The sequence below is a fragment of the Sapajus apella genome, unplaced genomic scaffold, assembly GCF_009761245.1.
Source record: "Sapajus apella isolate SASKATOON/1434 unplaced genomic scaffold, GSC_monkey_1.0 scaffold55, whole genome shotgun sequence".
NCBI classification, from domain to species: Eukaryota; Metazoa; Chordata; class Mammalia; order Primates; family Cebidae; genus Sapajus; species Sapajus apella.
Genome location: NW_022436995.1, coordinates 6,765,413 through 6,787,913, shown reverse-complemented (window position 1 = coordinate 6,787,913; position 22,501 = coordinate 6,765,413). Strand labels below are relative to the sequence as shown.

The window sequence follows — 22,501 nt, the reverse complement described above, 5'->3', positions numbered from 1 at the left end:
TTTTTTTTTTTTTTTTAAGACAGAGTCTCACTCTGACAGCCAGGCTGGAATGTTATGGTATGATCTTGGCTCACTGCAACCTCCACCTCAGGGGTTCAAGCAATTCTCCTGTCCCAGCCTCCTAAGTAGCTGGGATTACAGGAGCATGCTGCCACACCTGGCTAATTTTTATATTTTTAGTTGAGATGGGGTTTCACCATGTTGATCAGGCTGGTGTCAAACTCCTGACCTCGTGATCTGCCCGCCTTCACCTCCCAAAGTGCTGGGATTACAGGTGTGAGCCACCACACCCAGCCAATGGAGAATTTCATGATTGTATTTCTCCAGTTCAAGAAGGGGCTGTGCCCAGTACAAATATTTTAGAAACTCTCACATCAACTTATAACTTAATATTGTTTGTTTATAGTTCTTACCTTAAAGGTGTAAAGAGACAATACTGGGCTGGATATGTAATAGTTGCTCCAGATCTTGAATCCAGGTCTTCCAATTTTGAGTTGTATGTGCAAACTATTTACAATCCCAAATACGTATATACCATCACCTTAGTGAACATTTATTGAACACATGCTTTATGAACAGCATGGTAGTTGCTCTAGACTTTAAAAAGTTTGACAAAATTCTTGCTCATAAGACATTTATAATTTAATTATTGACAGGGGATAGGCACATTAAAATGTAAGACAATAAAATATAGCTCAATAAGTGGCGCAGGTTAAGACAGGGAAGAGAAGCACTAAAAGATGGTAGTTTAGTGCAAGGGCTCTGAGCCTGTGGCCTAGATTGAGGTCAGCTCTACAATTTAAAGATATACGTAACCAGGAATAAGCTTCTCAGCTATTCTTATCCTCAGTACTTCTCACTGGATAGAAAAATTAAAGACGAGAATAAAGGAGCAGTAACATTATTCATTTTATATAACTGTAGTGATCACTAATTTGAATAAGGTAAGAAAAAATGCTTAGCACAGTGCATGGCACAAAATAAGCATGCAATAAATTGCTGTTATTGCTCTTGTGGACATTTTGGGGTACCTAAATGTAGAAATTTGGAGAATCCTAGTCTACACCACTGACCTAGTTCTATGTAGCCAGATAAGCATTTCTTCTAAGCCATACAGATCTCAGATCACCTAAATTGCTCTCGAGAGAACATGGGATAGGGTAGGTAACTTCCTCAGCTGTCTTTTTCCATACCATTTCCTTTACTTTTCACTTGAAGCAGACAGACATTAGCCTTTCATTTCCTCAGTGAGGTCATGGATTTATCAGGTATGACTTGGCAGTTATAATCATCACAGATATTTGACTGAAGATGTTTTGTTTCAAAGTAGCTTAAATAACTATCAAAGAATTGTTTGTGCAAATGGACATTCTCAAATCATGGGACTAAAGGGTCCTCAAATATAATTAAGCAAACTAGAGTAAAATAATTCCTAACTGTCCTATGTAGTCCCAATTTGAATGAGAAATTGTGAGAAACAGAATACCTGTCCTAATATAATAGAGTATTATTACATGCTTCCCCTTTTATTATTTTTCAGCAACCTTCAGTTTAACTTAAAACGGGCACAGACAGATGTGCTCACTAATAATTACATCTCCACTGAAAGGAATGTGAAGAATTGAGTTTTTACTTTTATCTCACAAAGAGGATTTGAATCTCTTTCTAAGGTCTAGGTCTTGCTGGGCCTTTAAGTGTATGAAAATGATTAATAAGAGAATAAATGTAAATAGTCCTAAACCATATGCTCAGGAAGGAAATAAGGCTTCTAAGAGAAGTTGAGTTTGTGGGAAGGAAAGTTTTTTTTTCTTTTTTAGAGTTTATGCTTCCTACTTTCCTATTACAGGCCAACCTTAATCTACTAACTACCTATACAAAGAAATGTACATAGAAATGGTGTCCCATATCTCTGCTACCAGAACGTTCTCTGCCATAGATGCTGTCTGCTGGAGTGTGCCTGGTGATTTAAATCTGTCTTCAAACATGTGCTTAAGAATGACCTAGAGAGTGTGGATTTCCTGGTCTAAACACAGGGATTCCAATTCAGTAAAACTGTGGTATGGCCCAGAAAAGATTCTAACCCAGATGACTAAAAAACCTGGATCTGCATGAATCCCCAAGGCTATAGATATGCTGCAACCCCATCTCTTCTCTGTGAGCCATACAGCCTAAATCCTGCTAGAATCCCCAACTATCTCAGGGCTCTGGGCCTAAAAGAGATTCGGGAATCATCAGATTTATTCTAGACTCTGGCTTAAAGGAACCAAGGCTCAGGAACATTGTGGCCACTATTTAAATTTGCTGTAGTTTAAACAGGCTTTTGCAGACTGGCTATAGAAACTGAGAAATGTGCTGACATCTAAAACATTGACTCAAGGGAATCTTGAGACTATAATACACTTTAGAAAATAGGGAATGTTTCTATTTCTTTGTAGCCTACATAATTAGAAGGCAAGAAATGATTAAACAGTAAACTCCTGGGCTGCTATTGCCAAAGGGGACATTTAAAGATATAATATAGGGTCTTCTTAGTAAGGCGGGGATCTGTTTTTAGTCGAGACCCTATAACAAGCTTACTGTATTACCACATGATGGAGTAAAAACCCTCTCTACCGCCACAGTCCAGCAGAACTGAGAAGACATGAGTGACAAGCACACACAGAGAGAGCTACACAGCCATACAAGTGGAAGATGAGCCTTTCCTGAAGTCACAAGCAACTGATGGCTGATTATTTAGCAGAGCATTAGAGGAAGGCAGCCTTGCTTGGTGTTGATAAGCAGCCTTTATTTAGAGTGAACTTCAAATAATGTCTGACAACATGAAAAATATCCAGAATTAGTCATAGGGATCCTAACTTAAGGATGTGATCATCCCAATACAGAATGTGGCTTATGCAACTCTAAATGACCAAGAAAGAAAAACTCATATCATATCAATATAGACACAAATCTATCGCATGTGACAAGATATTTTCACTAGGTTCCTAGAGCAAACTGGGCATTATTATTCAAATAAAACTTGCACAGTTATTACATACAGCCATGTTTAAATTAATGGAAAAATACTGTCATTCTCAGCAAAAACTAGAAGTCCTAAAGTAAAGAAGCTAATATAAAGAACCTAGCTGTTTTATAGCTAGATGTGTTGATAAAGTAGCTCCTGACAGATTTTTATACTTTAAATTCGAATGCTCATAGTGAGCAAAACAGGTAAGAAAATAACTGATGTCACTTAGAGAACTCTATACTATGTCTTAATATGAATTATACTTCCTCAGTGTGCTATACAGTTTAGAGCTGGCTGATTAGAGCTTGCAAAAAACAGTTGTTAAATTTTGAGGAATTTTTGCAAGTTGGCTGACATCATGGTAGCTTGAAATTGGCCATGGTAAAAGTATTTACACCATAAAAATCAGCAAATAACATGTATCAGGCTCACCTCCTTCCTCCTCCCCAGCTAGTTTTAAATATTTTACCAGCATACCACTGGTTAAACTTGCACTTCAGTATTGCTTTTAAACTGAATTAATTTAGCTTTTAATCCTCTCTTTTAAACTATGGTTGCAAAATACACTAACACATTTTTGTTTGCTTGATTACAGCTTGATATAAAATTGTTTTTTAAATAATCAAGTTAATCTGTTAATTCAGCTATTCATTTCCCTGGCTAACTGGCTTCACATTTGTTGTTTATTACAGGTCTTATTTATTATTTATAATTGTACTCTATTTCAGAGTTAAAAATTCTTCTATTTTAAATTTGTTTAAATTAATTTTATTTATCTATTTATTTTTTTGAGACATGGTCTCACTCAGTTGCCCAGGCTGGAGTACAGTGCTGCAATCATAGCTCACCATCCAGCCTCAAACCCCCAGACTTAAGTGATCCTCCTACGTCAGCCTCCCCCCAAATAGTTGGGACAACAGGCATGTAGTTCTGTGTGTGTGTGTGTGTGTGTGTGTGTGTGTGTATGTGTGTGTGTGTGTGTGTGTGTGTGTTTCACTTTTTGTAGAGATAAGAGTGTCACTATGTTGCCCAGGCTCATCTCAAACTTCTGGGCTCCAAGCAATTTTTCTGCCTCCACCTCCCAAAGTGCTGGAATTGCAGGCATGAGCCACCGCACCTGACCTTAGTTTAATTTTAATATAAAATTATTTTTAAATTTTCATTATCTTTCACCTTACTTTCTCAGGCAATGTTTAAAATTTCCCCACAATTTTATCCAAATGAATAAAGCTGTTAACTTCTCAGAGATAAGAAGACAGAAGTGGTGACCTGCTAAAAAAGATTTGAAATTTCATTTAAAAGTTATTTTACTTTGCAATTTTTCTCTACGCTTTTTCTAATTGGAATGTGTATTATTTAACTAATATATGTTTTGAGATTTGAATATGCTTGCATTTTATCTTTTGATTTTATAATGTATAGTATTTTTGTTTTGAATTTGGTTGCTTTAATCTGAAATAGTATAAAATGGCTTTGGATGCCACTTTTGCTACTTAATGAGCTTCTCATTTCAATTTCAGATAGTTAGAGTTACAAATCCAAACATGCTTAGGAGTCATTGTTGACTCAGTCAGCGAAAACTTTTTTCTTTTCACTGACATTTCATAATGCCAACAGTTTACCAACCAGGGTAATCTCTTAAAGTTTCTTTCCATTGTTTGTTTTCAACTCATTAAGTTTTTTTTGGTTTGTTTTTGATGTTGTTGTTTTACCAAAAGCAGTAACTCTGTCAATCTTTATCTATCTGACATCTATTTTATCAGAGCATTGATTGGTCTTTTCCAGTTTTAGTGTGTCTGGCAAAGTGTAAGGAGCAGTGACATCTGCTGGTAAGACCGAAAGTCCCTTTCTATAATTAACAATGGAGTTCCCCACTCTAGTTTGCCAATGGTTCTTAGTAACAAGTTAGAGAAGAAGAAAATCAAAACAATAGCCCAATTACCATATAACACTTCAACTATCAAACAAATGATTTTTTTAAAAAAGACAACAGAATCTAGTAACACTGTAAATCATATAGAAGACTGCAAGACTGGTTTTATTCTACCTCACCTCCTCCCTGCACCAGGTTCCTGAGCCCTCAAGGGAGAATTCATACACTTCATCACAGTAGACATCATCTCTCCATGCTAAGACCCCTTTCTTGCTTTACTTCATATTTTTCCCTCGCTCCTATTTATTCCCACCCGCACTCGCTTTAATATATATGATTTTGTGTATATACAGTATTTTAAATATTCATAAAACATATATTATAAACCTTATACGTTTTTTCTGCTTACTTCAGTACAAATTTTAACACTCTATTCATGCTACTCTATGAACTTTTGGCTCATTGCCTTTAGATGTTGCAAAGTATTACAGATTATGCTTTTCCCCATATTTTTATGTATCCATTCTTCTAGTGATGGACACCTAAGTTGTCTCCAACTTCCTACCACTATTACTCTATCAATAAATATCCTTATATATTTCCTGTGCTCCACAGAATGGCTGCTCCAATCTGCACTTTCAACAACAGGGCCTGAGTGTTCCCATTTACCCCAATCCTAGCTTTCATTGGGTATCATCTCCATGTTCTACTTGTTGCCTATTTAATGAGTGTAAAGTGGCATTTCATTGTTATTTTAATATTTGCCTCATTATCAATGAAACTTGACATCCCTTCAAAAATGTATTAGCCATTCAGGTTTCCTTTCTGTGAGTTGTCTATTAATATCCTTTGCCTGTTTTCTGTTTGGGAATCAGGTCTTAGTCACTTGCAAGTTTCCTGTATGTTCTGCATAGTAATCTTTTGTTGACTTTGACATTGTCAGTATTTTCTACCAAGCTGTTTGCTTTTATTATAAAGTCTTTTGATAAACAGAAATACCTCATTTTAATGTAATATGCATCAATTTTTCACTACATGGTTTATTTTGGATGGTCTAATAAATGTTTCTTCGCCTCAGTTCGGAAAAATGTTCTCCAGCACTTTCTTCTTTAGCTTTATAGTTTAAACTTTCATATTTAGTTCTTTGATCCATCTGGAGATGACTTCTATAATGGTATAAAATAGTAAAAATCCAGCTCTTTCTTCAAATAGGGAACTCGTTTTTCCAAACCCCACTATTAACCCATTGATTTCTCACCAGTTTATCATGCCACCTCTATTGACTGCCAGGCTCCCATATATACATGAGTGTATTTAAACTGTTTAGTTCCATTGAGCTTTGCTCTTGCATCTGTGCAGGACCTCACCATTTTCATTGCTATGACTTTGTAGTGCGTATTGAGCCCTCTAATTTAGATCTTCTTCTTAAAAACTGACTTAAGACTGGGTTTGGTGGTTCACACCTGTAATCCCAGAACTTTCGGAGGCTGAGGCAGGTGGATCACCTGAGGTCAGGAGTTTGAGACCAGCCTGGCCAACACGGTGAAACCCTGTCTCTACTAAAAACACAAAAAAATTAGCTGGGCATTGTGGCGCATACCTGTAATCCCAGCTACTTGGGAGGCTGAGGCAGGAGAATCACTTGAACCTGGAAGGCAGAGGTTGCAGTGAGCCAAGATTGTGCCATGGCATTCCAGCCTGGGCAACAAGAGTGAGGCTCTATCTCAAAAACAAAAACTGACTTAAATCAAAATGAGACTTAATTCTTCCATATGAGTTGTAGAAAATAAACAAAAAAAATCCTGTTGTAATTTCAATTATAATTGCACTGAGTTTGACTAATTTTTTGAGAATTCTCTACAACATTAAATCATACCATCTGTGATCATATTACATCTCTTGGTTTATACAACTTTTTCTTTATAGTTTTTAATAGACCTTTGAATTTTTCTCCAGAAAGGTCTTTGTATTTTGGTGGCAAATTACTGAAAATTTTTGTTTTGTTTTGCTATTGTGAATAGCATATATATTTTAAAACTTATATTTGCTAGTTGTAATTGCTGGTTTTAAGAAATGCTATTGATTTTTTAAGATTTAAAAATGTTGTTACATAATATGATACCTACAAAAGAAGGTATAATATGATACCTCCTTTCCTAATTGAATACCCTTTATTTCTTTCGGTTGCCTGATTACCCTGGCCAGAACTTCCAATACTGTGTTGAATAGGGGTAGTGAGAGAGGACATCCTTGTCTTGTGCTGGTTTTCAAAGGTAATGCTTCCAGTTTTTGCCCATTCAGTATGATATTGGCTGTGGGTTTGTCATAAATAGCACTTATTATTTTGAGATATGTTCCATCGATACCTAGTTTATTGAGAATTTTTAGCATGAAAGAGAATTTTTAGCTGCTGAATTTTGTTGACGGCCTTTTCTGTGTCTATTGAGATAATCAGGTTGTTTTTGTCACCGGTTCTGTTTAGGTAATGGATTACATTTATTGATTTGCATATGTTGAACCAGCCTTGCATCCCAGGTTAACCTGATCATGGTGGATAAGCTTTTTGATGTGCTGCTGAATTCTGTTTGCCAGTATTTTATTGAGGATTTTTGCATCGATGTTCATCAGGGATACTGGCCTGAAATTTTCTTTTTTAGTTGTGTCTCTGCCAGCTTTTGGTATCAGGATGATGCTGGCCTCATAAAATGAGCTGGGGAGGAGTCCCTCTTCTTCTATTGTTTGGAATAGTTTCAGAAGGAATGGTACCAGCTCCTCTTTGTACCTCTGGCAGAATTTGGCTATAAATCCATCTGGTCCTAGACTTTTTTGGTTGGTAGGCTATTAATTGCTGCCTCAATTTCAGAACTTGTTATTGGTCCCTTTGGGGATTTGACTTCTTCCTGATCTAGTCTTGGGAGGGTGTATGTGTCTAGGAATTTATCCGTTTCTTCTAGATTTTCTATTTTATTTGTGTAGAGGTGTTTATAGTATTCTCTGATGGTAGTTTGTATTTCTGTGGGATCAGTGGTGATATCCCTTCATCATTTTTTACTGCATCTATTTGATTCTTCTCTCTTTTCTTATTAGTATGGCTAGCGGTCTATCTATTTTGTTGATCTTTTCAAAAAACCACATCCTGGATTCACTGATTTTTTGACGGGTTTTCATGTCTCTATCTCCTTCAGTTCTGCTCTGATCTTAGTTATTTCTTATCTTCTGCTAGCTTTTAAATTTGTTTGCTCTTGCTTCTCTAGTTCTTTTAATTATGATGTTAGGGTGTTGACTTTAGATCTTTCCTATTTTATCTCATGGGCAGTTAGGGCTATAAATTTCCCTCTACACACTGTCTTAAATGTGTCCCAGAGATTCTAGTACATTATGTCTTTGTTCTCACTGGTTTCAAATGACTTATTTATCTCTGCCTTAATTTAGTTATTTACCCAGTAGTCATTCAGAAGCAGGCTGTTCACTTTAGTAGTTGTGCAGTTCTGAGTTAGTTTCTTAATACTGAGTTCTAATTTGATTGCACTGTGGTCTGAGAGATTGTTTGTTATTATTTCCATTCTTTTGCATTTGCTGAGGAATGTTTTACTTCCAATTATGCGGTCAATTTTACAATAAGTGCAATGTGGTGCTGAGAAGAACGTATATTCTGTTGATTTGGGGTGGAGAATCTGTAGATGTCTATTAAGTCCACTTGGTCCAGAGCCGAGCTCAAGTCCTGGATATCTTTGTTAATTTTCTGTCTCATTGATCTGTCTAATATTGACAGTACGGTGTTAAACTCTCCCACTCTTATTGTGTGTGAGTCTAAGTCTCTTTGTAGGTCTCTAAGAGCTTACTATGAATCTGGAAGTTCCTGTATCAGGTGCATACATATTTAGGATAGTTATCTCTTCTTGTTGCATTGATCCCTTTACCAGTATGTAATGCCCTTCTTTGTCTCTTTTGATCTTTTTTGGGTTAAAGTCTGTTTTATCAGAGACTGGGATTGCAACCCGATTTTTTTTTTGCCTTCCATTTGCTTGGTAAATATTCCCCCATCCTTTTATTTTGACCCTATTTGTGTCTTTGCACATGAAATGGGTTTCCTGAATGCAGCACACTGATGGGTCTTGACTCTACCCAATTTGCCAGTCTGTGTCTTTTAATTGGGGCATTTAGCCTGTTTACATTTAAGGTTAATATTGTTACGTGTGAATTTGATCCTGCCATTATGATGCTAGCTGGTTATTTTGCCTGTTAGTGGATGGCAGTTTCTTCACAGCAATGATGGTCTTTATAATTTGGTATGTTTTTGCAGTGGCTGGTAGGTGGAACGTGCCCTTTTGATGTTTAGTGCTTCCTTCAGGAGCTCTTGTAAGGCAGGCCTGGTGGTGACAAAATCTCTCAGCATTTGCTTGTCTGTAAAGGATTTTATTTCTTCTTTGCTTATGAAGCTTAGTTTGGCTGGATATGAAATTCTGGGTTGAAAGTTATTATTATTATTATTTTTTTTTGAGACAGAGACTTGCTCTGTTGCCAGGTTGGAGCGCAGTGGCGAGATCTTGGCTCACTGCAACCTCTGCCTCCTAAGTTCAAGCAATTCTCCTGCCCCAGCCTCCTTAGTAGCTGGGACTACAGGCACATGGCACCACACCCAGCTAATTTTTGTATTTTTAGTAGAGACAGGGTTTTACTATGTTGACCAAGATGGTCTCAATCTCTTGACCTCATGATCTGCCTGCCTTGGCCTCCCAAAGTACTGGGAATACAGGCTTGAGCCACCATACCTGGCCCAATTATTTTCTTTAAGAATTTTGAATATTGGCTCCCACTCTCTTCTGCCTTGTAGGGTTTCTGCCAAGAGATCCACTGTTAGTCTGATGGGCTTCCCTTTGTGGGTAACCTGACCATTCTCTCTGGCTGCCCTTGATATTTTTTCGTTCATTTCAACCTTGGTGAAAAGGATGATTACATGTCTCGGTGTTTCTCTTCTCGTGGAGTATCTTTGTGGTCCTCTCTGTATTTCCTGAATTTGAATGTTGGCCTGCCTTGCTAGACTGGTGACGTTCTCCTGGATAATATCCTGAAGTGTATTTTCCAACTTGATTTTATTCTCCCCATCACCATCAGGTACACCAGTCAAACGTAGATTTGGTCTTTTCACATAGTCCTGTCTTTCTTGAAGGCTTTATTAGTTTCTTTTCACACTTTTTTCTCTAATTTTGTCTGCTCACTTTATTTTACTGAGTTGATCTTCAATTTCTGATATCCTTTCTTCCACTTCATCAATTCAGCTATTGACACTTGTGTATGCTTCATAAAGTTCTCATGCTGTGTTTTTCAGCTGCATCAAGTCATTTATGTTGTTCTCTAAACTGGTTATTCTAGTTAGAAATTTGTCTAACCTGTTTTCAAGATTCTTAGCTTCCTCGCATTGGGTTAGAACATGCTCCTTTAGCTTGGAGGAGTTTGTTATTATCCACCTTCTGAAGCCTACTTCTGTCAATTCATCAAATTCATTCTCTGTCCAGTTTCGTTCCCTTCCTTGCAAGGAGTTGTGATCCTTTGAAGGAGAAGAGGCATCCTGGTTTCTGGAATTTTCAGTCTTTTTGGACTGGTTTCTCCCCATCTTCATGGATTTATCTGCCTTTGGTCTTTGAAGTCAGTGACCTTTGAAGGGGGTCTCTAACTGGATGTCTTTTTTGTTGATGTTGATACTATTCCTTTATGTTTGTTAGTTTTCCTTCTAACAGGCCCTTCTGCTGCAGTTCTGCTAGAGTTTGCTAGAGGTCCACTCCAGATCCTGTTTGCCTGGATATTACCAGTGGAGGCTGCAGAACAGCAAAGATTGTTGCCTATTCTTTCCTCTGAAAGCTTTGTCCCACAGGAGCACCTGCCAGATGCCAGCCAGAGCTCTCCTGTAAAAGGTATCTGTCAGCCCCTACAGGAAAGTGTCTCCCAGTCAGGATACACAGAGGTCAGGAAGCCACTTGAGGAGGCAGTCTGTCCCTTATCAGAGCTCAAATGCTGTGCTGGGAGATCCACTACTCTCTTCAGAGCTGCTGGGCAGGGACGTTTAAGTCTGCTGAAGCTGTGCCCACAGCTGCCCCTTCCCCCAGGTTCTCTGTCCCAGGGAGGTAGGGGTCTTATCTTCAAGTCCCTGACTGGGGTTGCTACCTTTTTTTTCAGAGATGCCCTGCCCAGAGAGGAGGGAATCTAGAGAGGCAGTCTGGCTGCAGTGGCCTTGCTGAGCGGAGGTGGGCTCCACCCAGTTCAAACTTCCTGGCAGCTCTGTTTACACTGTGAGGGTAAAACCACTTGCCCAAGCTTCAGCAATAGTGGATGCTCCTCCCCCCAGGAGGCTTGAGTGTCCCAGCTCAAGCTCAGACTGCTGTGCTGGCAGTGAGACCTCAGTGTATCTTAGCTTGATGAGCTCCATGGGGGTGGGGCCCACCGAGCCAGACCACTTGGCTCCCTGGCTTCAGCCCCCTTTCCAGGGGAGTGAATGGTTCTGTCTTGCTGGTGTTCCAGGTAACACTGGGGTATGAAAAAAAACTTCCTGCAGTTAGCTCAGTGTCTGCCCAAATGGCCGCCCAGTTTTGTGCTGAAACCCAGGGCCCTGGTGGTGTAGGCACTGGAGGGAATCTCCTGGTCTTTGGGTTGCAAAGACCATGGGAAAAGCACAGTGTCTGGTCCTGAGTGTACAGTACAGTCCCTAATGGCTTCCCTTGGCTAGGAGAGGGAGTTCCCTGACCCCTTGTATTTCCCAGGTAAGGCAACACCCCACCCTGCTTTAGCTCACCCTTCTTGGGCTGTACCGTCCAACCAGTCCCAATGAGGTGAACCAGGTTCAACCGGAAATGCAGAAATCACCCACCTTCTGCGTCGATCTCACTCGGAGCTGAAGACTGGATGTGTTCCTATTCAGCCATCTTGCCAGCCCCCTATTCTAAATAATTCTTATTAACTTCAAGTCTCACAAAATTATAGACACTTATTTTCCTTCACTTAGTATGTGCCTGATGTATCTTTTTCCATCCTTTTATTTTCAAATGAACACATTCTTATGTTTTACTACATCTCATCAGAAAGATATGGCTGGATGCTTAAATCTTGTACATAAATGAGGCTGGGCCCACAAACCAGAATGCCTAATTCATCTTTCATTTCCACATTTCTTTTTTAAAAAATGATTCTTAAAAATTCAATTTCCCCATTTGTATCTCATTCTATCTTGCATCAAATAGCATAAAGTAGGTAAAAACTGTTTCTTCAATGAAATAAAAAATTTAAAAAGGAAACATGACCCTAATTAACATACCTGGTTATAATCTTCAGAAAAATCTAGTAAAAATGTACTATCATTTAACACTCACTCACCTGAAATGGCTTCAAGAATGTTTCCTCCATTGCCAGTCTGCCATACTCAGTGAAAAGCTAGAAGGAAAATTACACACCCACACACCCCAGAACACACACACACACACACACACACACACACAGAGAGAGAGAACTTTAGCATCTGTGAAGTTTTAATTCTTGCCTTTCATTCACTTTTACCCCTAGCTATAACAGAATATTATATTATTAAGATTATAATAACCATTTTCAGGAAATAAGCATTGAACAGGTAAAGCAGAGCCATGTTAATTAGATATTTAAGAATAAAAGACATGGCCTGGTGGGGTGGCTCACACCTGTAATCCCAGCACTTTGGGAGGCCGAGGCGGGCAGATCATGAGATCAAGAGATTGAAACCAGCCTGACCAACATGGTGAAACCTCGTCTCTACCAAAAATACAAAAATTAGCCGGGTGTGGTGGCGCATGCCTATAGTCCCAGCTACTTAGGAGGCTGAGGCAGGAGAACCGCTGAAACCCGGGAGGTGGAGGTTGCTGTAAGCTGAGATTGTGCCACTGCACTCCATTCTGGTGACTGAGTGAGACTCCGTCTCAAAAAAAAAAAAAAATAGTAAAAGACATAAAGTACATTTTAAAAATAAAATTTCCATTTTATTAATACCTTTTATATTTTAAAATTAACACCTTTTATATCTAGAACGTGCGTTAATTTTTTATGGGGGACAAAAGGGAAGAAGGAAACATGCCAAATGACCTTTTGAAGCTGAACTTGCATAAATTAGACCAGAGAGTCTTAAACTATGTAGGACACATTTACAAAAGTTGTTGCCTGAGGACATTTAATGGTGCAATGGCTCGGATTACTACAAAAGCATTAAGCATTTAGCTTAAGAAATGGAGAGTCTTCTTCTTTGTCTTTTTCTTTCTTTTTTTTTTTTTTTTGAGACAGGGTTTCACTCTGTCACCCAGGCTGGAGTGCAGTGGCATGATCTCTGCTCACTGCATCTGATTAGAGTTTTATCCAGGCTGGCTGACTGGGTTTCTCCATGTGAACACAGGAAATGCTGCTTCATATACAAGAATAACAAGCCATAGCTACTATTCAGTGCTGGGGAAAAATGCTGACACTCAGGAGTTCCATCCCTTGCCCCTTTAGAATAGCATCCTAGCACTGTGCTTCCTCTCTGGTGGGACCTAGGGAATCTAGAAAGTAAAGGTAATTACCAGGCACCTGAATAAATTGATGAACTAAAAGTCTGGGATATCATGTTTAAAAGGTTCCTGGTCCAGAGATTAGATCCTCTCATTAGCATCATTCACTAACAATTTGAATTCACAGTAACATCTATGGAAGGCTGAAGTGTTGTCATTTACAGGAAAAATCTTTAAATAACCTCAAAAAATAATTACTCAATATCAAAGTCCAAAATTAGCATTTTTAAAGAAACCCCTCAACTGGCATTGAACAGTGCCATGCTATTAACTTGGAAAGTAGTTGGCTAGGTTATGGTGTTAGAGTAGGCAGGCAGCTAGACATGAGCAGGAGGGGGAGTTTCTGCGAAAAGGTAGGTGTGGAAAATTTCACACCCCAGAGATCACCTAAAACATGCATGCTAGATATGGGAGGAGAGGAGGGAAAACACCTATGCAGAAAGGAACATCCCTTAAGACGGCCCAGTAATCAGTTACTTGCAGTTAACCTGCCAGAATGTAGCTAGCTATGCAGATAAGGAGGGGAAGAGGGCAAAGGAGAAATTCCTAAGAGATCTGTGAGTGCAGTAAGTATAGATACGATTGGTATACAACCTTCCTGGTGTGGCAGTAATGAGCAATGTAGCCATTAGGTAGAATTTGTATCCAACTCCAGGCCTATGCATGCACATCAACTAACAGTAAGGGAGGGTCCCACAAGCCTGGGATGGGAACGAGGTGGGGAAAAGCAGTGACTTAAGGCAGAAGAGGGAAAACTAGACAAAGAAAAAAAGACAGATTTAAGACAGAGGCAGGAATTTCAAGCAAGAAAAAAATCCAACATCAGAAAAACCCAACACAGAACTCTCAGGGTGCTGCTGGCTCACTTTCTTTCCGCAGCCCACTGCCTGTGTGTGCTGGCTCTCTAAATAAACTCTGTGGTCTCTATGTTCCTTCAATAAATTATCTTTTTGGCTAAACTGTATCTTGGCTGAAATCTTTCTCCCAAGATGACAGAGGACCAAGGATTCCCCCACTTCCTGGATTTGAGGAATTTGAGGATTCCCACAATGGAACATGCCCAAAAAAGTAACTATTCTTGGCCAGGTGTGGTGGTTCATGCTCGTAATCCCAGCACTTTGGGAGGCCGAGGCGGGTGGATCACCAGCTCATGATATCGAGACCATCCTGGCCAACATGGTAAAACCCCGTCTCTACTAAAAACATAAAAAGAATTAGCCAGGTGTGATGGCGCACGCCTGTAGTCCCAGCTACTCAGGAGGTTGAGGCAGGAAAATTGCTTGAACCTGGGAGGCGGAGGTTGCAGTGAGCTGAGATGATGCCACTGCACTCCAGCATAGCGACAGAGCGAGACTCCATCTCAAAAAAAAAATTGTTCTTATTATGAAAAACATCTCACAATTATTCAGCGTATTTGTTATAAATGGTCAGCATGACGTACTAAATATATATTCAGTAGCATGCTGGATGTGAACTCCAAATCATAATTTTAATGTCTTAGATTACCTTGCTCTATCACTCTTTGTTATTGTTAAGTTTGCACATTTTACCACATGGCTCTGATTGCCAAGATAAAATAATATATTGAAAGTAAAATTTTCTATAAAATATGCAGAAGAAAAACTATGAGAAATACCACAGATTTTGCTATGTAAATAAGAATAATGTAAATTGAAAGAGAGTATGACACAGATGTGAACCATCTTTAAATATCTAACCTCTTTGAAATTAAATACTGCTTGGAGAGAGGAAGGAGCACAGAGCACAGTCAGATGACAGATATTTTTTTTCTTTTGAGACAAGGTCTCACTCTGTCTCCCAGGCTTGAGTGCAGTGATGTGATCACGGCTTACTGCAGCCTTGACCTTCAGGCTCAAGTGATCCCCCCACCTCAGTAGCTGGGAGGGCTAATTTTTTTTTAAGAGACAGGGTCTCACTATATTGCCCAGCTTGGTCTTGAATTCCTGGCTCAAGTGATCCTCCTGCCTCCAACTCTCAAAGTGCTGGGATTACAGGCATGGGCCACTATGCCCAGCTCAGATTACTGGATTTTTATAAGTTCTATTCACATTCTACTACTAATTGGCCATGAGTTTCAGCAAGTCATTTATTTCCTTCAGCCTTATTTTACTCATAAAACATAAAGGATAAATTGAATGTCACTGAGGTCTCCTTCAGATCTAAAATAGAGTTCTATGAGTTATCAAGTTGCCCCTCCTAGCTCTTAGGTATAAAGTGGTTCACAGGAAAAAAAAGTGGCATATAACAGCTATCATACTAACAATTATTAAATCTCTTACCTTAATATTTCAACCTCACATTTTGGGTAATTTTTAACCCAAAGATTCTCTAATTTGCTGTATATTTTCACATATACAGGGATAATAGCAAGTAGCTTTACAGAAACAAAGGAATTTGAAATTTTAATTAGAGACAATATAACCATACAGGGCCGGAGCAAGGTATCTAGAAATAGGATATCCCACATCTGATTATGTTTTTATCATTCCCCAAAGTTCTGCTATACATGTTCCAAAGACTATCAGATATGCAAGTAAGAATATAAATATTGTTACCTGGAGGTGCTGAAGATCATCCTCCTGGACATTTTGGGATAAGTTATATACCTTGATAAAGAAATAACATCACAATGATAAGATAATTAGCATCATCCTAAGCACTTACTTCATCATTTTCTACTATCAGTTATCACAGAAATGAACTCTTTTACATACGCACTTACACGATGATATTTCCAAGACCTTGAGAGAGAAATAAAAGAAGCTTGAGAGACAATAAGGAATGTCCAATGATCATAAAATAGTTCCAGAAATACAGTGGTCACCTGCTCCGGAGACAGACTATCACAATTATTTTATGAAGCTAATTTAGCAATTAGTCAAAACAATCATTCTTCCAAGCAAAACAAAACAATAGCAATCTAAATCTCAGCAACCCATATGGAAAATTTTGTTTTGAAAAATTATATTGACTTCTTCACAATTAATAATTTTATTTATGTCTATACAGAGTTTCATCACATGAAAGTGAGGTTCTGAATACCATGCTCACATTCTTGGTTCACTGCTTCATGAACCAATCACAGCATTATGATGACATTTTTTGAGGGGAATAAATATCATTAACTTCAAAGAAAAGTTAAGGAGGCATACATGTTTATGTACTGATACAAAGAGAATACTTTGTATACTTATTTAAATAACAGATCATCATTTCTCATATAATAAAAAACTCATTACTAAGGAGTTAGCAGATTTTTCTAAGAAAATATTCAATGTATTCAGGTCAAATATAAATAATGAGTAATACTGAAAAGCAAAGTCTATGTGGTTTAAATAGGGTTGTACAAATATGGCTTACACTGTGAATTATGAATAAATTAGATATTAAGTCAGTATTTTAAAGGCTTATACAATGTGTATATTCTAAAAGTTATATTGTACATGATAAATATATATAATTTTTACTTGTCAATTGAAAGAAAAGTCAATTTTTAAAAGTTGATTAATCATAGGTTATAACCATGACTTTTTTTAATGGTTTTTAAAGTCCTTTATTTAATAAATTTAGTCTTTCCTTCCTCCTCCTGTTTATCCCGTCTTGGTTGTCCTAACCATATATGATGCCCTTGTTGCTGGTTCACTAGCTCCATTCTCTATGCTTGCTTATAATTTCAGCCTTGACTCGCTCATCCTGACTACTTTGGCTTTCCTGCCTTTTTAAGCTACCTTACCTTTTTTTAACTGCTCTGTCCTGTTCTTTGGCTACTCTCTCTTTTTGCTTTTGCCAGTGAATTGAAAATATCTAAAATCAGTATTAAAATATTTTATGCTATCGGTTCTATGGTTCTAATAAAACTCTCCAAGGATTTTCAGGGCTATTTAGAAAGCCCACAATAACCTCAAAAATAAAACTTTTAAAAAAGTGAAAGAAGGAAAGGAAAGAAAGATAAATTTTATATATAAGATATTTACTTTCCTAAATATACATTAAGGTGTTTTTAAAAGCTATGAATGCATGTAAATGTTTTTACATGTAGAAACGTTTCTAATGGCTATATAAAACAAAATTTATTTTATAAATCCTGTTTCATTAAACTTACTTATAATAGACGGTCTCAATGTATACGCATATAAGATTTATGTTACTGAGTTTATTATAGGCTTTAAACAAATTTTTTAAAACCCCAATAAGATAATATGACCTTTTCTAACTAAAGCAGTCAACCTGAAAGCTTGTCAGTAACTAGACAACAGTAACAAAAACAAATCTACTCTTATCGAAATCACAAGAACTGGTATGCTAATTGCGCCAAATAATATGTATGATTTACAATTTCTGTTGCTTATGTCATTATGACATGTATGTAGAAACACATGTGCTCATAATTTTTAGTTAAAGAAACATCATGAAAATGAGTTTATTTTATTTCATACCTGTATTGAGCTGATCATTGTGCTAAGGGCAAATACGGTGGCTGAATCTCTCAAAGTTGACTGACTATCAAAGGTTCCCTGAGTATCCATCAATAACACTGCAACCTACAGGCAAGAAAAGTACATTGTTGATATTTTATAGAACATGTACGTCTTCAGGGTTACCACAATGTTAATATCATAAGAACTAAAGCAAACCATTATCAATGAATACTATTTTAGAAAATTTCTTACATATGCCATGAATGCCACAGAACAGAAAAATATTAATTAACTGCTGATTACTGTTACAAGTAATTTTTACTAGTAATTCAACATAAGAGAAACTTTATGTAGCATTGAAACAATATAGAGATGTTACTTGCTGATCTGCTGTTCTATCATCCTTATAATTTTGCCTACCTTGATCACAAGAAAGGGAAACAAAGGTCATGCTATTGGATGCTATCCCACTTTAAGCTTCATGTCAAATGGCCAAAACTAATTTTCAAAAGTGCAACTTCAAGGATCCTAAAAAGTAGTAACTGTTATAAGTGAAAATCAATATTATTTAGGAGGTTAGCATCATACCTTTTTACCATCAGGTTTATTGATAAGGAAGACTTCACTCCATATCTGGATGCCTGTGGTCTCTCGTTCAGATCCACCTCTCCATGAAAAACCAGTCAACGGTTCATTGTAATCTCCAACCCAATCAACTGATTCCTATAAAATAATAAAGTCCATGATATGGAACCAGATACATGTGTATAGTTTTTTCCATTCATCCATTCTGATTCTTAACCCTCTCCAATTCTAGTTAAATGGAAACAACATATGCATATCTATTGCATTGATTCAATCACTTTATTCATCCAAAAAATAATTACAGAGGAGCAACCATCTTTATATATCCTGAACATATAAAAAATGTGGTTTTTATATGTTCGGATATATAAAGATGGTTGCTCCTCTGTAATTATTTTTTATAATTAAAATATAATTTTTTATAATTAAAATGTGGTTTTTATATGTTCAGGATATATAAAGATGAAAAGATATTATTGCAGACCAGAGGAAATTCACAGCCTAACAGCGAGACAGACATGCAAATGAACCATTATGATGCAATAAATGTGTGCCAAAATGGAAGTACACATAACGCATAAATGGTAGCATAGAAAAGCAGTAACTAATCCTTGGTCAGGCAAGACCACATAGGAGAGCTGATGTTTGAGCTAAGACTTGAAAAATATTTAGGAATTTTCCAAGGGAACAAATTTGGAGAGGGCATGTGGGGAGCATATTATGCTTTGGTATGAGGGGAGGAGGAAGCAAGTAGCAGCAAGAGGCTGGACAGATGGCCAGATTCTGAAAGGCCTTGCAAAGTGCCTAAGGGAGTCAGATTTTATGCTGCTGGCAATGGAAAGTTATGAAGAAGCAGAGATGAATTATAATCATAGTTCTGGTAGAAGATATCATTCTAGAAGTTGGTAGGGCTAGTTAGTAGGGAAGGGAAATTACAGCTAGGAATGATAAAAGGGGGGGCTATAATAAAGGTCAAAAACATGATTGAGGGCCTGACCAGGGCCAGGACAGTGGGAAGGAATAGACAAGTACTGATACAAGTGGGGTTTGAGAAGCCAAAGGAAGACAGAATAGGAAAAACAATCAAATGTAAAAAGGCTAAAGATCAAGTTGTATAAGGAATGGAAAATATCCCATAGATTTAGTAAGTCAGTAATTGGTGACCTTGGTTCATAGTAGTTACCCCCATTTTGATATTTGTTACAGAGAATAAGTTAGCAGTTTTTGGAAGATCTCATTAGATAATTCTCCAATCTAAAACCTTACATTAAGGAATGCAGAGGAATGTGGAAATGGACTACTTGGACTGATAAAAAATCTACATAAACGAATATAAAGAAAAACTTAATTATATCCTGTCTTGTTCTAAAAGGCATTTTAGACTCTTATCAAGAGTTTTGGTTCTTCTATGAATTTGTTCCATTATCTGGCTCATACCTATTCAATCTTATTTCTTTTCCATCTCCAATACTTAATTTGCACTCTAGGGAAGAAGGTGCACACTCTGTTTAATACATGTATCATAGCTATTCCTCGTAGTCCAGAATGTCCATTCTTCCTTTTCTGATCCAGATCTGCACATCTTCAAAATCTATTCTAACTCCCAATATCTCTGTGAAGCTTTCTCCAGTTACTTTGGCCTAATATGCTCTTCCCTGAGCCACACTTAGAAATGTATTGTTCAGGCTGGGCACAGTGGCTCATGCCTGTAATCCCAGCACTTGGGAGGCCGAGGCTGGTGGATCACTTGAGGCCAGGAGTTCGAGACCAGCCTGGGCCACATGGTAAAACCCTGTCCCTACTAAAAATACAATAAATTAGCCAGGCATGGTGGCACATGCTTGTAATCCCAGCTACTTTGGAGGCTAAGGCAGAAGAATCCTTCAACCTGGGAGGCGAGCTGCAGTGAGCCAAGGTTGTGCCATTGCACTCCAGCCTGGACGACAAGAGTGAAACTCCATCTCAAAAAAAAAAACAGTCTGGGTACGGTGGCTCACGCCTGTAATCCCAGAACTTTGGGAACCTGAGGTGGGCGGATCACGAGGTCAGGAGATCGAGGCCGTCCCGGCCAACATGGTGAAACCCCGTATCTACTAAAAATACAAAAAAATTAGCTGGGCGTGGTGGCACATGCCTGTAGTCCCAGCTACTCAGGAGGCTGAGGCGGGAGAATTGCTTGAGCCCAGGAGATGGAGATTGCAGTGAGCCGAGATCACGCCACTGCACTACAGTTTGGGTGACAGTGCGAGACTCCATCTCAAAAAATAAATAAATAAATAAATAAATAAAACAAAAACAATGAAATATATTGATCACCATGTAATGATCCTCTAATTATTTCACCTATCTTAATTCTGTCTCCTTGGCCAAACCATGAGATGCCTAAGTGCAAAATCTATGTTTTATTTGGTATCCACCATAGTGTCTAGCACAATCTAGGACATTTAGCAGGTAGTCAATAAATACTTACTATTGAGGTAGAAACTGAAATTTGTCCAATAAGGTATTGCCTGGAAAAATGTCTTAGGATGCATACTTCAATGAATAAGTTGTGATTATTATTAATTAGCATAATACATTTCTACAATGTTAACTCTGCGTTAATAACCTACATTGAGATACTCATAAAAACCCTAAGCCTGAAAAATAACCTTGAAAGACAAGGAAAACAACCACAAATAGTTACTTTGGCAGAGCTAAAATTCAGCTTGTTTCATTAGTTCAAGCATGCACTCAAATATTTCTTCAAAAATCACATATTGATTACTATGTGGCAGGTAAAAGATAAGCTTATAAGCTTATAAAAGATAACATTATAAAAGATAACGGTTTTCCAGCTAAGAATAAAATAGTCACATTTAAAATTCTGCCATTCTAATATGAATGATAATTATACATGCAGACAAGAAAGTAGAATTTTATCTTTACAAGTCAATGATACATGCCCTTATGCAAGAAACAGCAAAACAAGTATTCATATTCTCTCTTGCTTCCTGAATGCTCTGCTAGGTGCAGAAAAAGAAAAAAAAACAAAACAAACTTGGCACACTTTAATCTGAGCAAATTCTACTTAACACAACTAACATGACAAGTGGTATTGAGTATTCCATCCTGATAATTTATTTGACAGTTAAAACTATGAATATGCCAAAAATTATATAATCCCAAAAAGTATGAGGTATATTGATTTTGTTCATTAAATTTTCCCACCTGTGTTAGGTAGCTAATGGTAGTATGCTAGAAATAAGGATTAGTAAGACTTTTGTTTGATTTCAAAGCCTTAGTTTTTTTGGTAGTTCTGTTCCTGATTTGCTTGAACTGAAGTTAGAGATAAAAGATGTTAAAGTTAACATTATAAAATCGATAAAAAATACTCCAAGTATAAGGCTGGGTACAATGAATCGTGCCTGTAACCCCAGCACTTTGGAAGGCCAAGGAGGGCAGATTGCTTAAGCCCAGCAGTTCAAGACCAGCCTAGCCAACATGGCAAAACCACATCTCTAAAAAATATACAAAAAGATTAGCCAGTTGTGGTAGTTCGCGCCTGCAGTCCCAGCTACTCGAGAGGGTGGGGTGGGAGGATCACCCAAGCCTGGGGAGGTTGAGGTTGCAATGAGTCATGACTGTGCCACTGCACTCCAGCCTGAGCAATAGAGTGAGACTTTGTCTTAAAAAAAAAAAACAAAAAAACCTCCAAGTATAAAATATCACTCTAAAATGGACTATTACGATATAAATACATAATAGAAAGTTCTTCGGGTAGTTTGTCTATTCCGCTTCAACATTCATATTTCCATCAGAATTGCCATGGGTAAAGAAAAAATATTAGAATAAGTTTTCCATTCCCAACCTTCTGTTCCTCAAGTCTAATCTCCTATTTATCCTTCGGCTTTTAAGTTGGCCTAGGTCCCTTAAAGTCTCACTTCTGTGTCACGCTGTTGTCTCAAACATTATGACACTGTCAGTTGCCTCTAGGGGTGGAGTGAGGGTGACAACTGTCTGGGAAATGACAACAGGTAACTTTCTGGGGTAATGGTAA

General features: G+C 37.8%; 1 protein-coding gene across 4 annotated transcripts in view; it reads right to left on the bottom strand.

The window, feature by feature from the left end:
- Positions 1-22,501, bottom strand: part of ATL1 (atlastin GTPase 1) — a 98,731-nt gene that overhangs the window by 25,819 nt on the left and 50,411 nt on the right. For all 4 annotated transcript variants that reach the window (XM_032244557.1, XM_032244556.1, XM_032244558.1 and 1 more), the window contains 4 exons: positions 18,466-18,600; positions 17,896-18,000; positions 16,015-16,065; positions 12,246-12,302 (listed from right to left, as the gene is read on the bottom strand). In XM_032244557.1, coding sequence (XP_032100448.1) covers positions 12,246-12,302; positions 16,015-16,065; positions 17,896-18,000; positions 18,466-18,600 — 348 coding nt within the window. The remainder of the gene's footprint in view (positions 1-12,245; positions 12,303-16,014; positions 16,066-17,895; positions 18,001-18,465; positions 18,601-22,501) is intronic.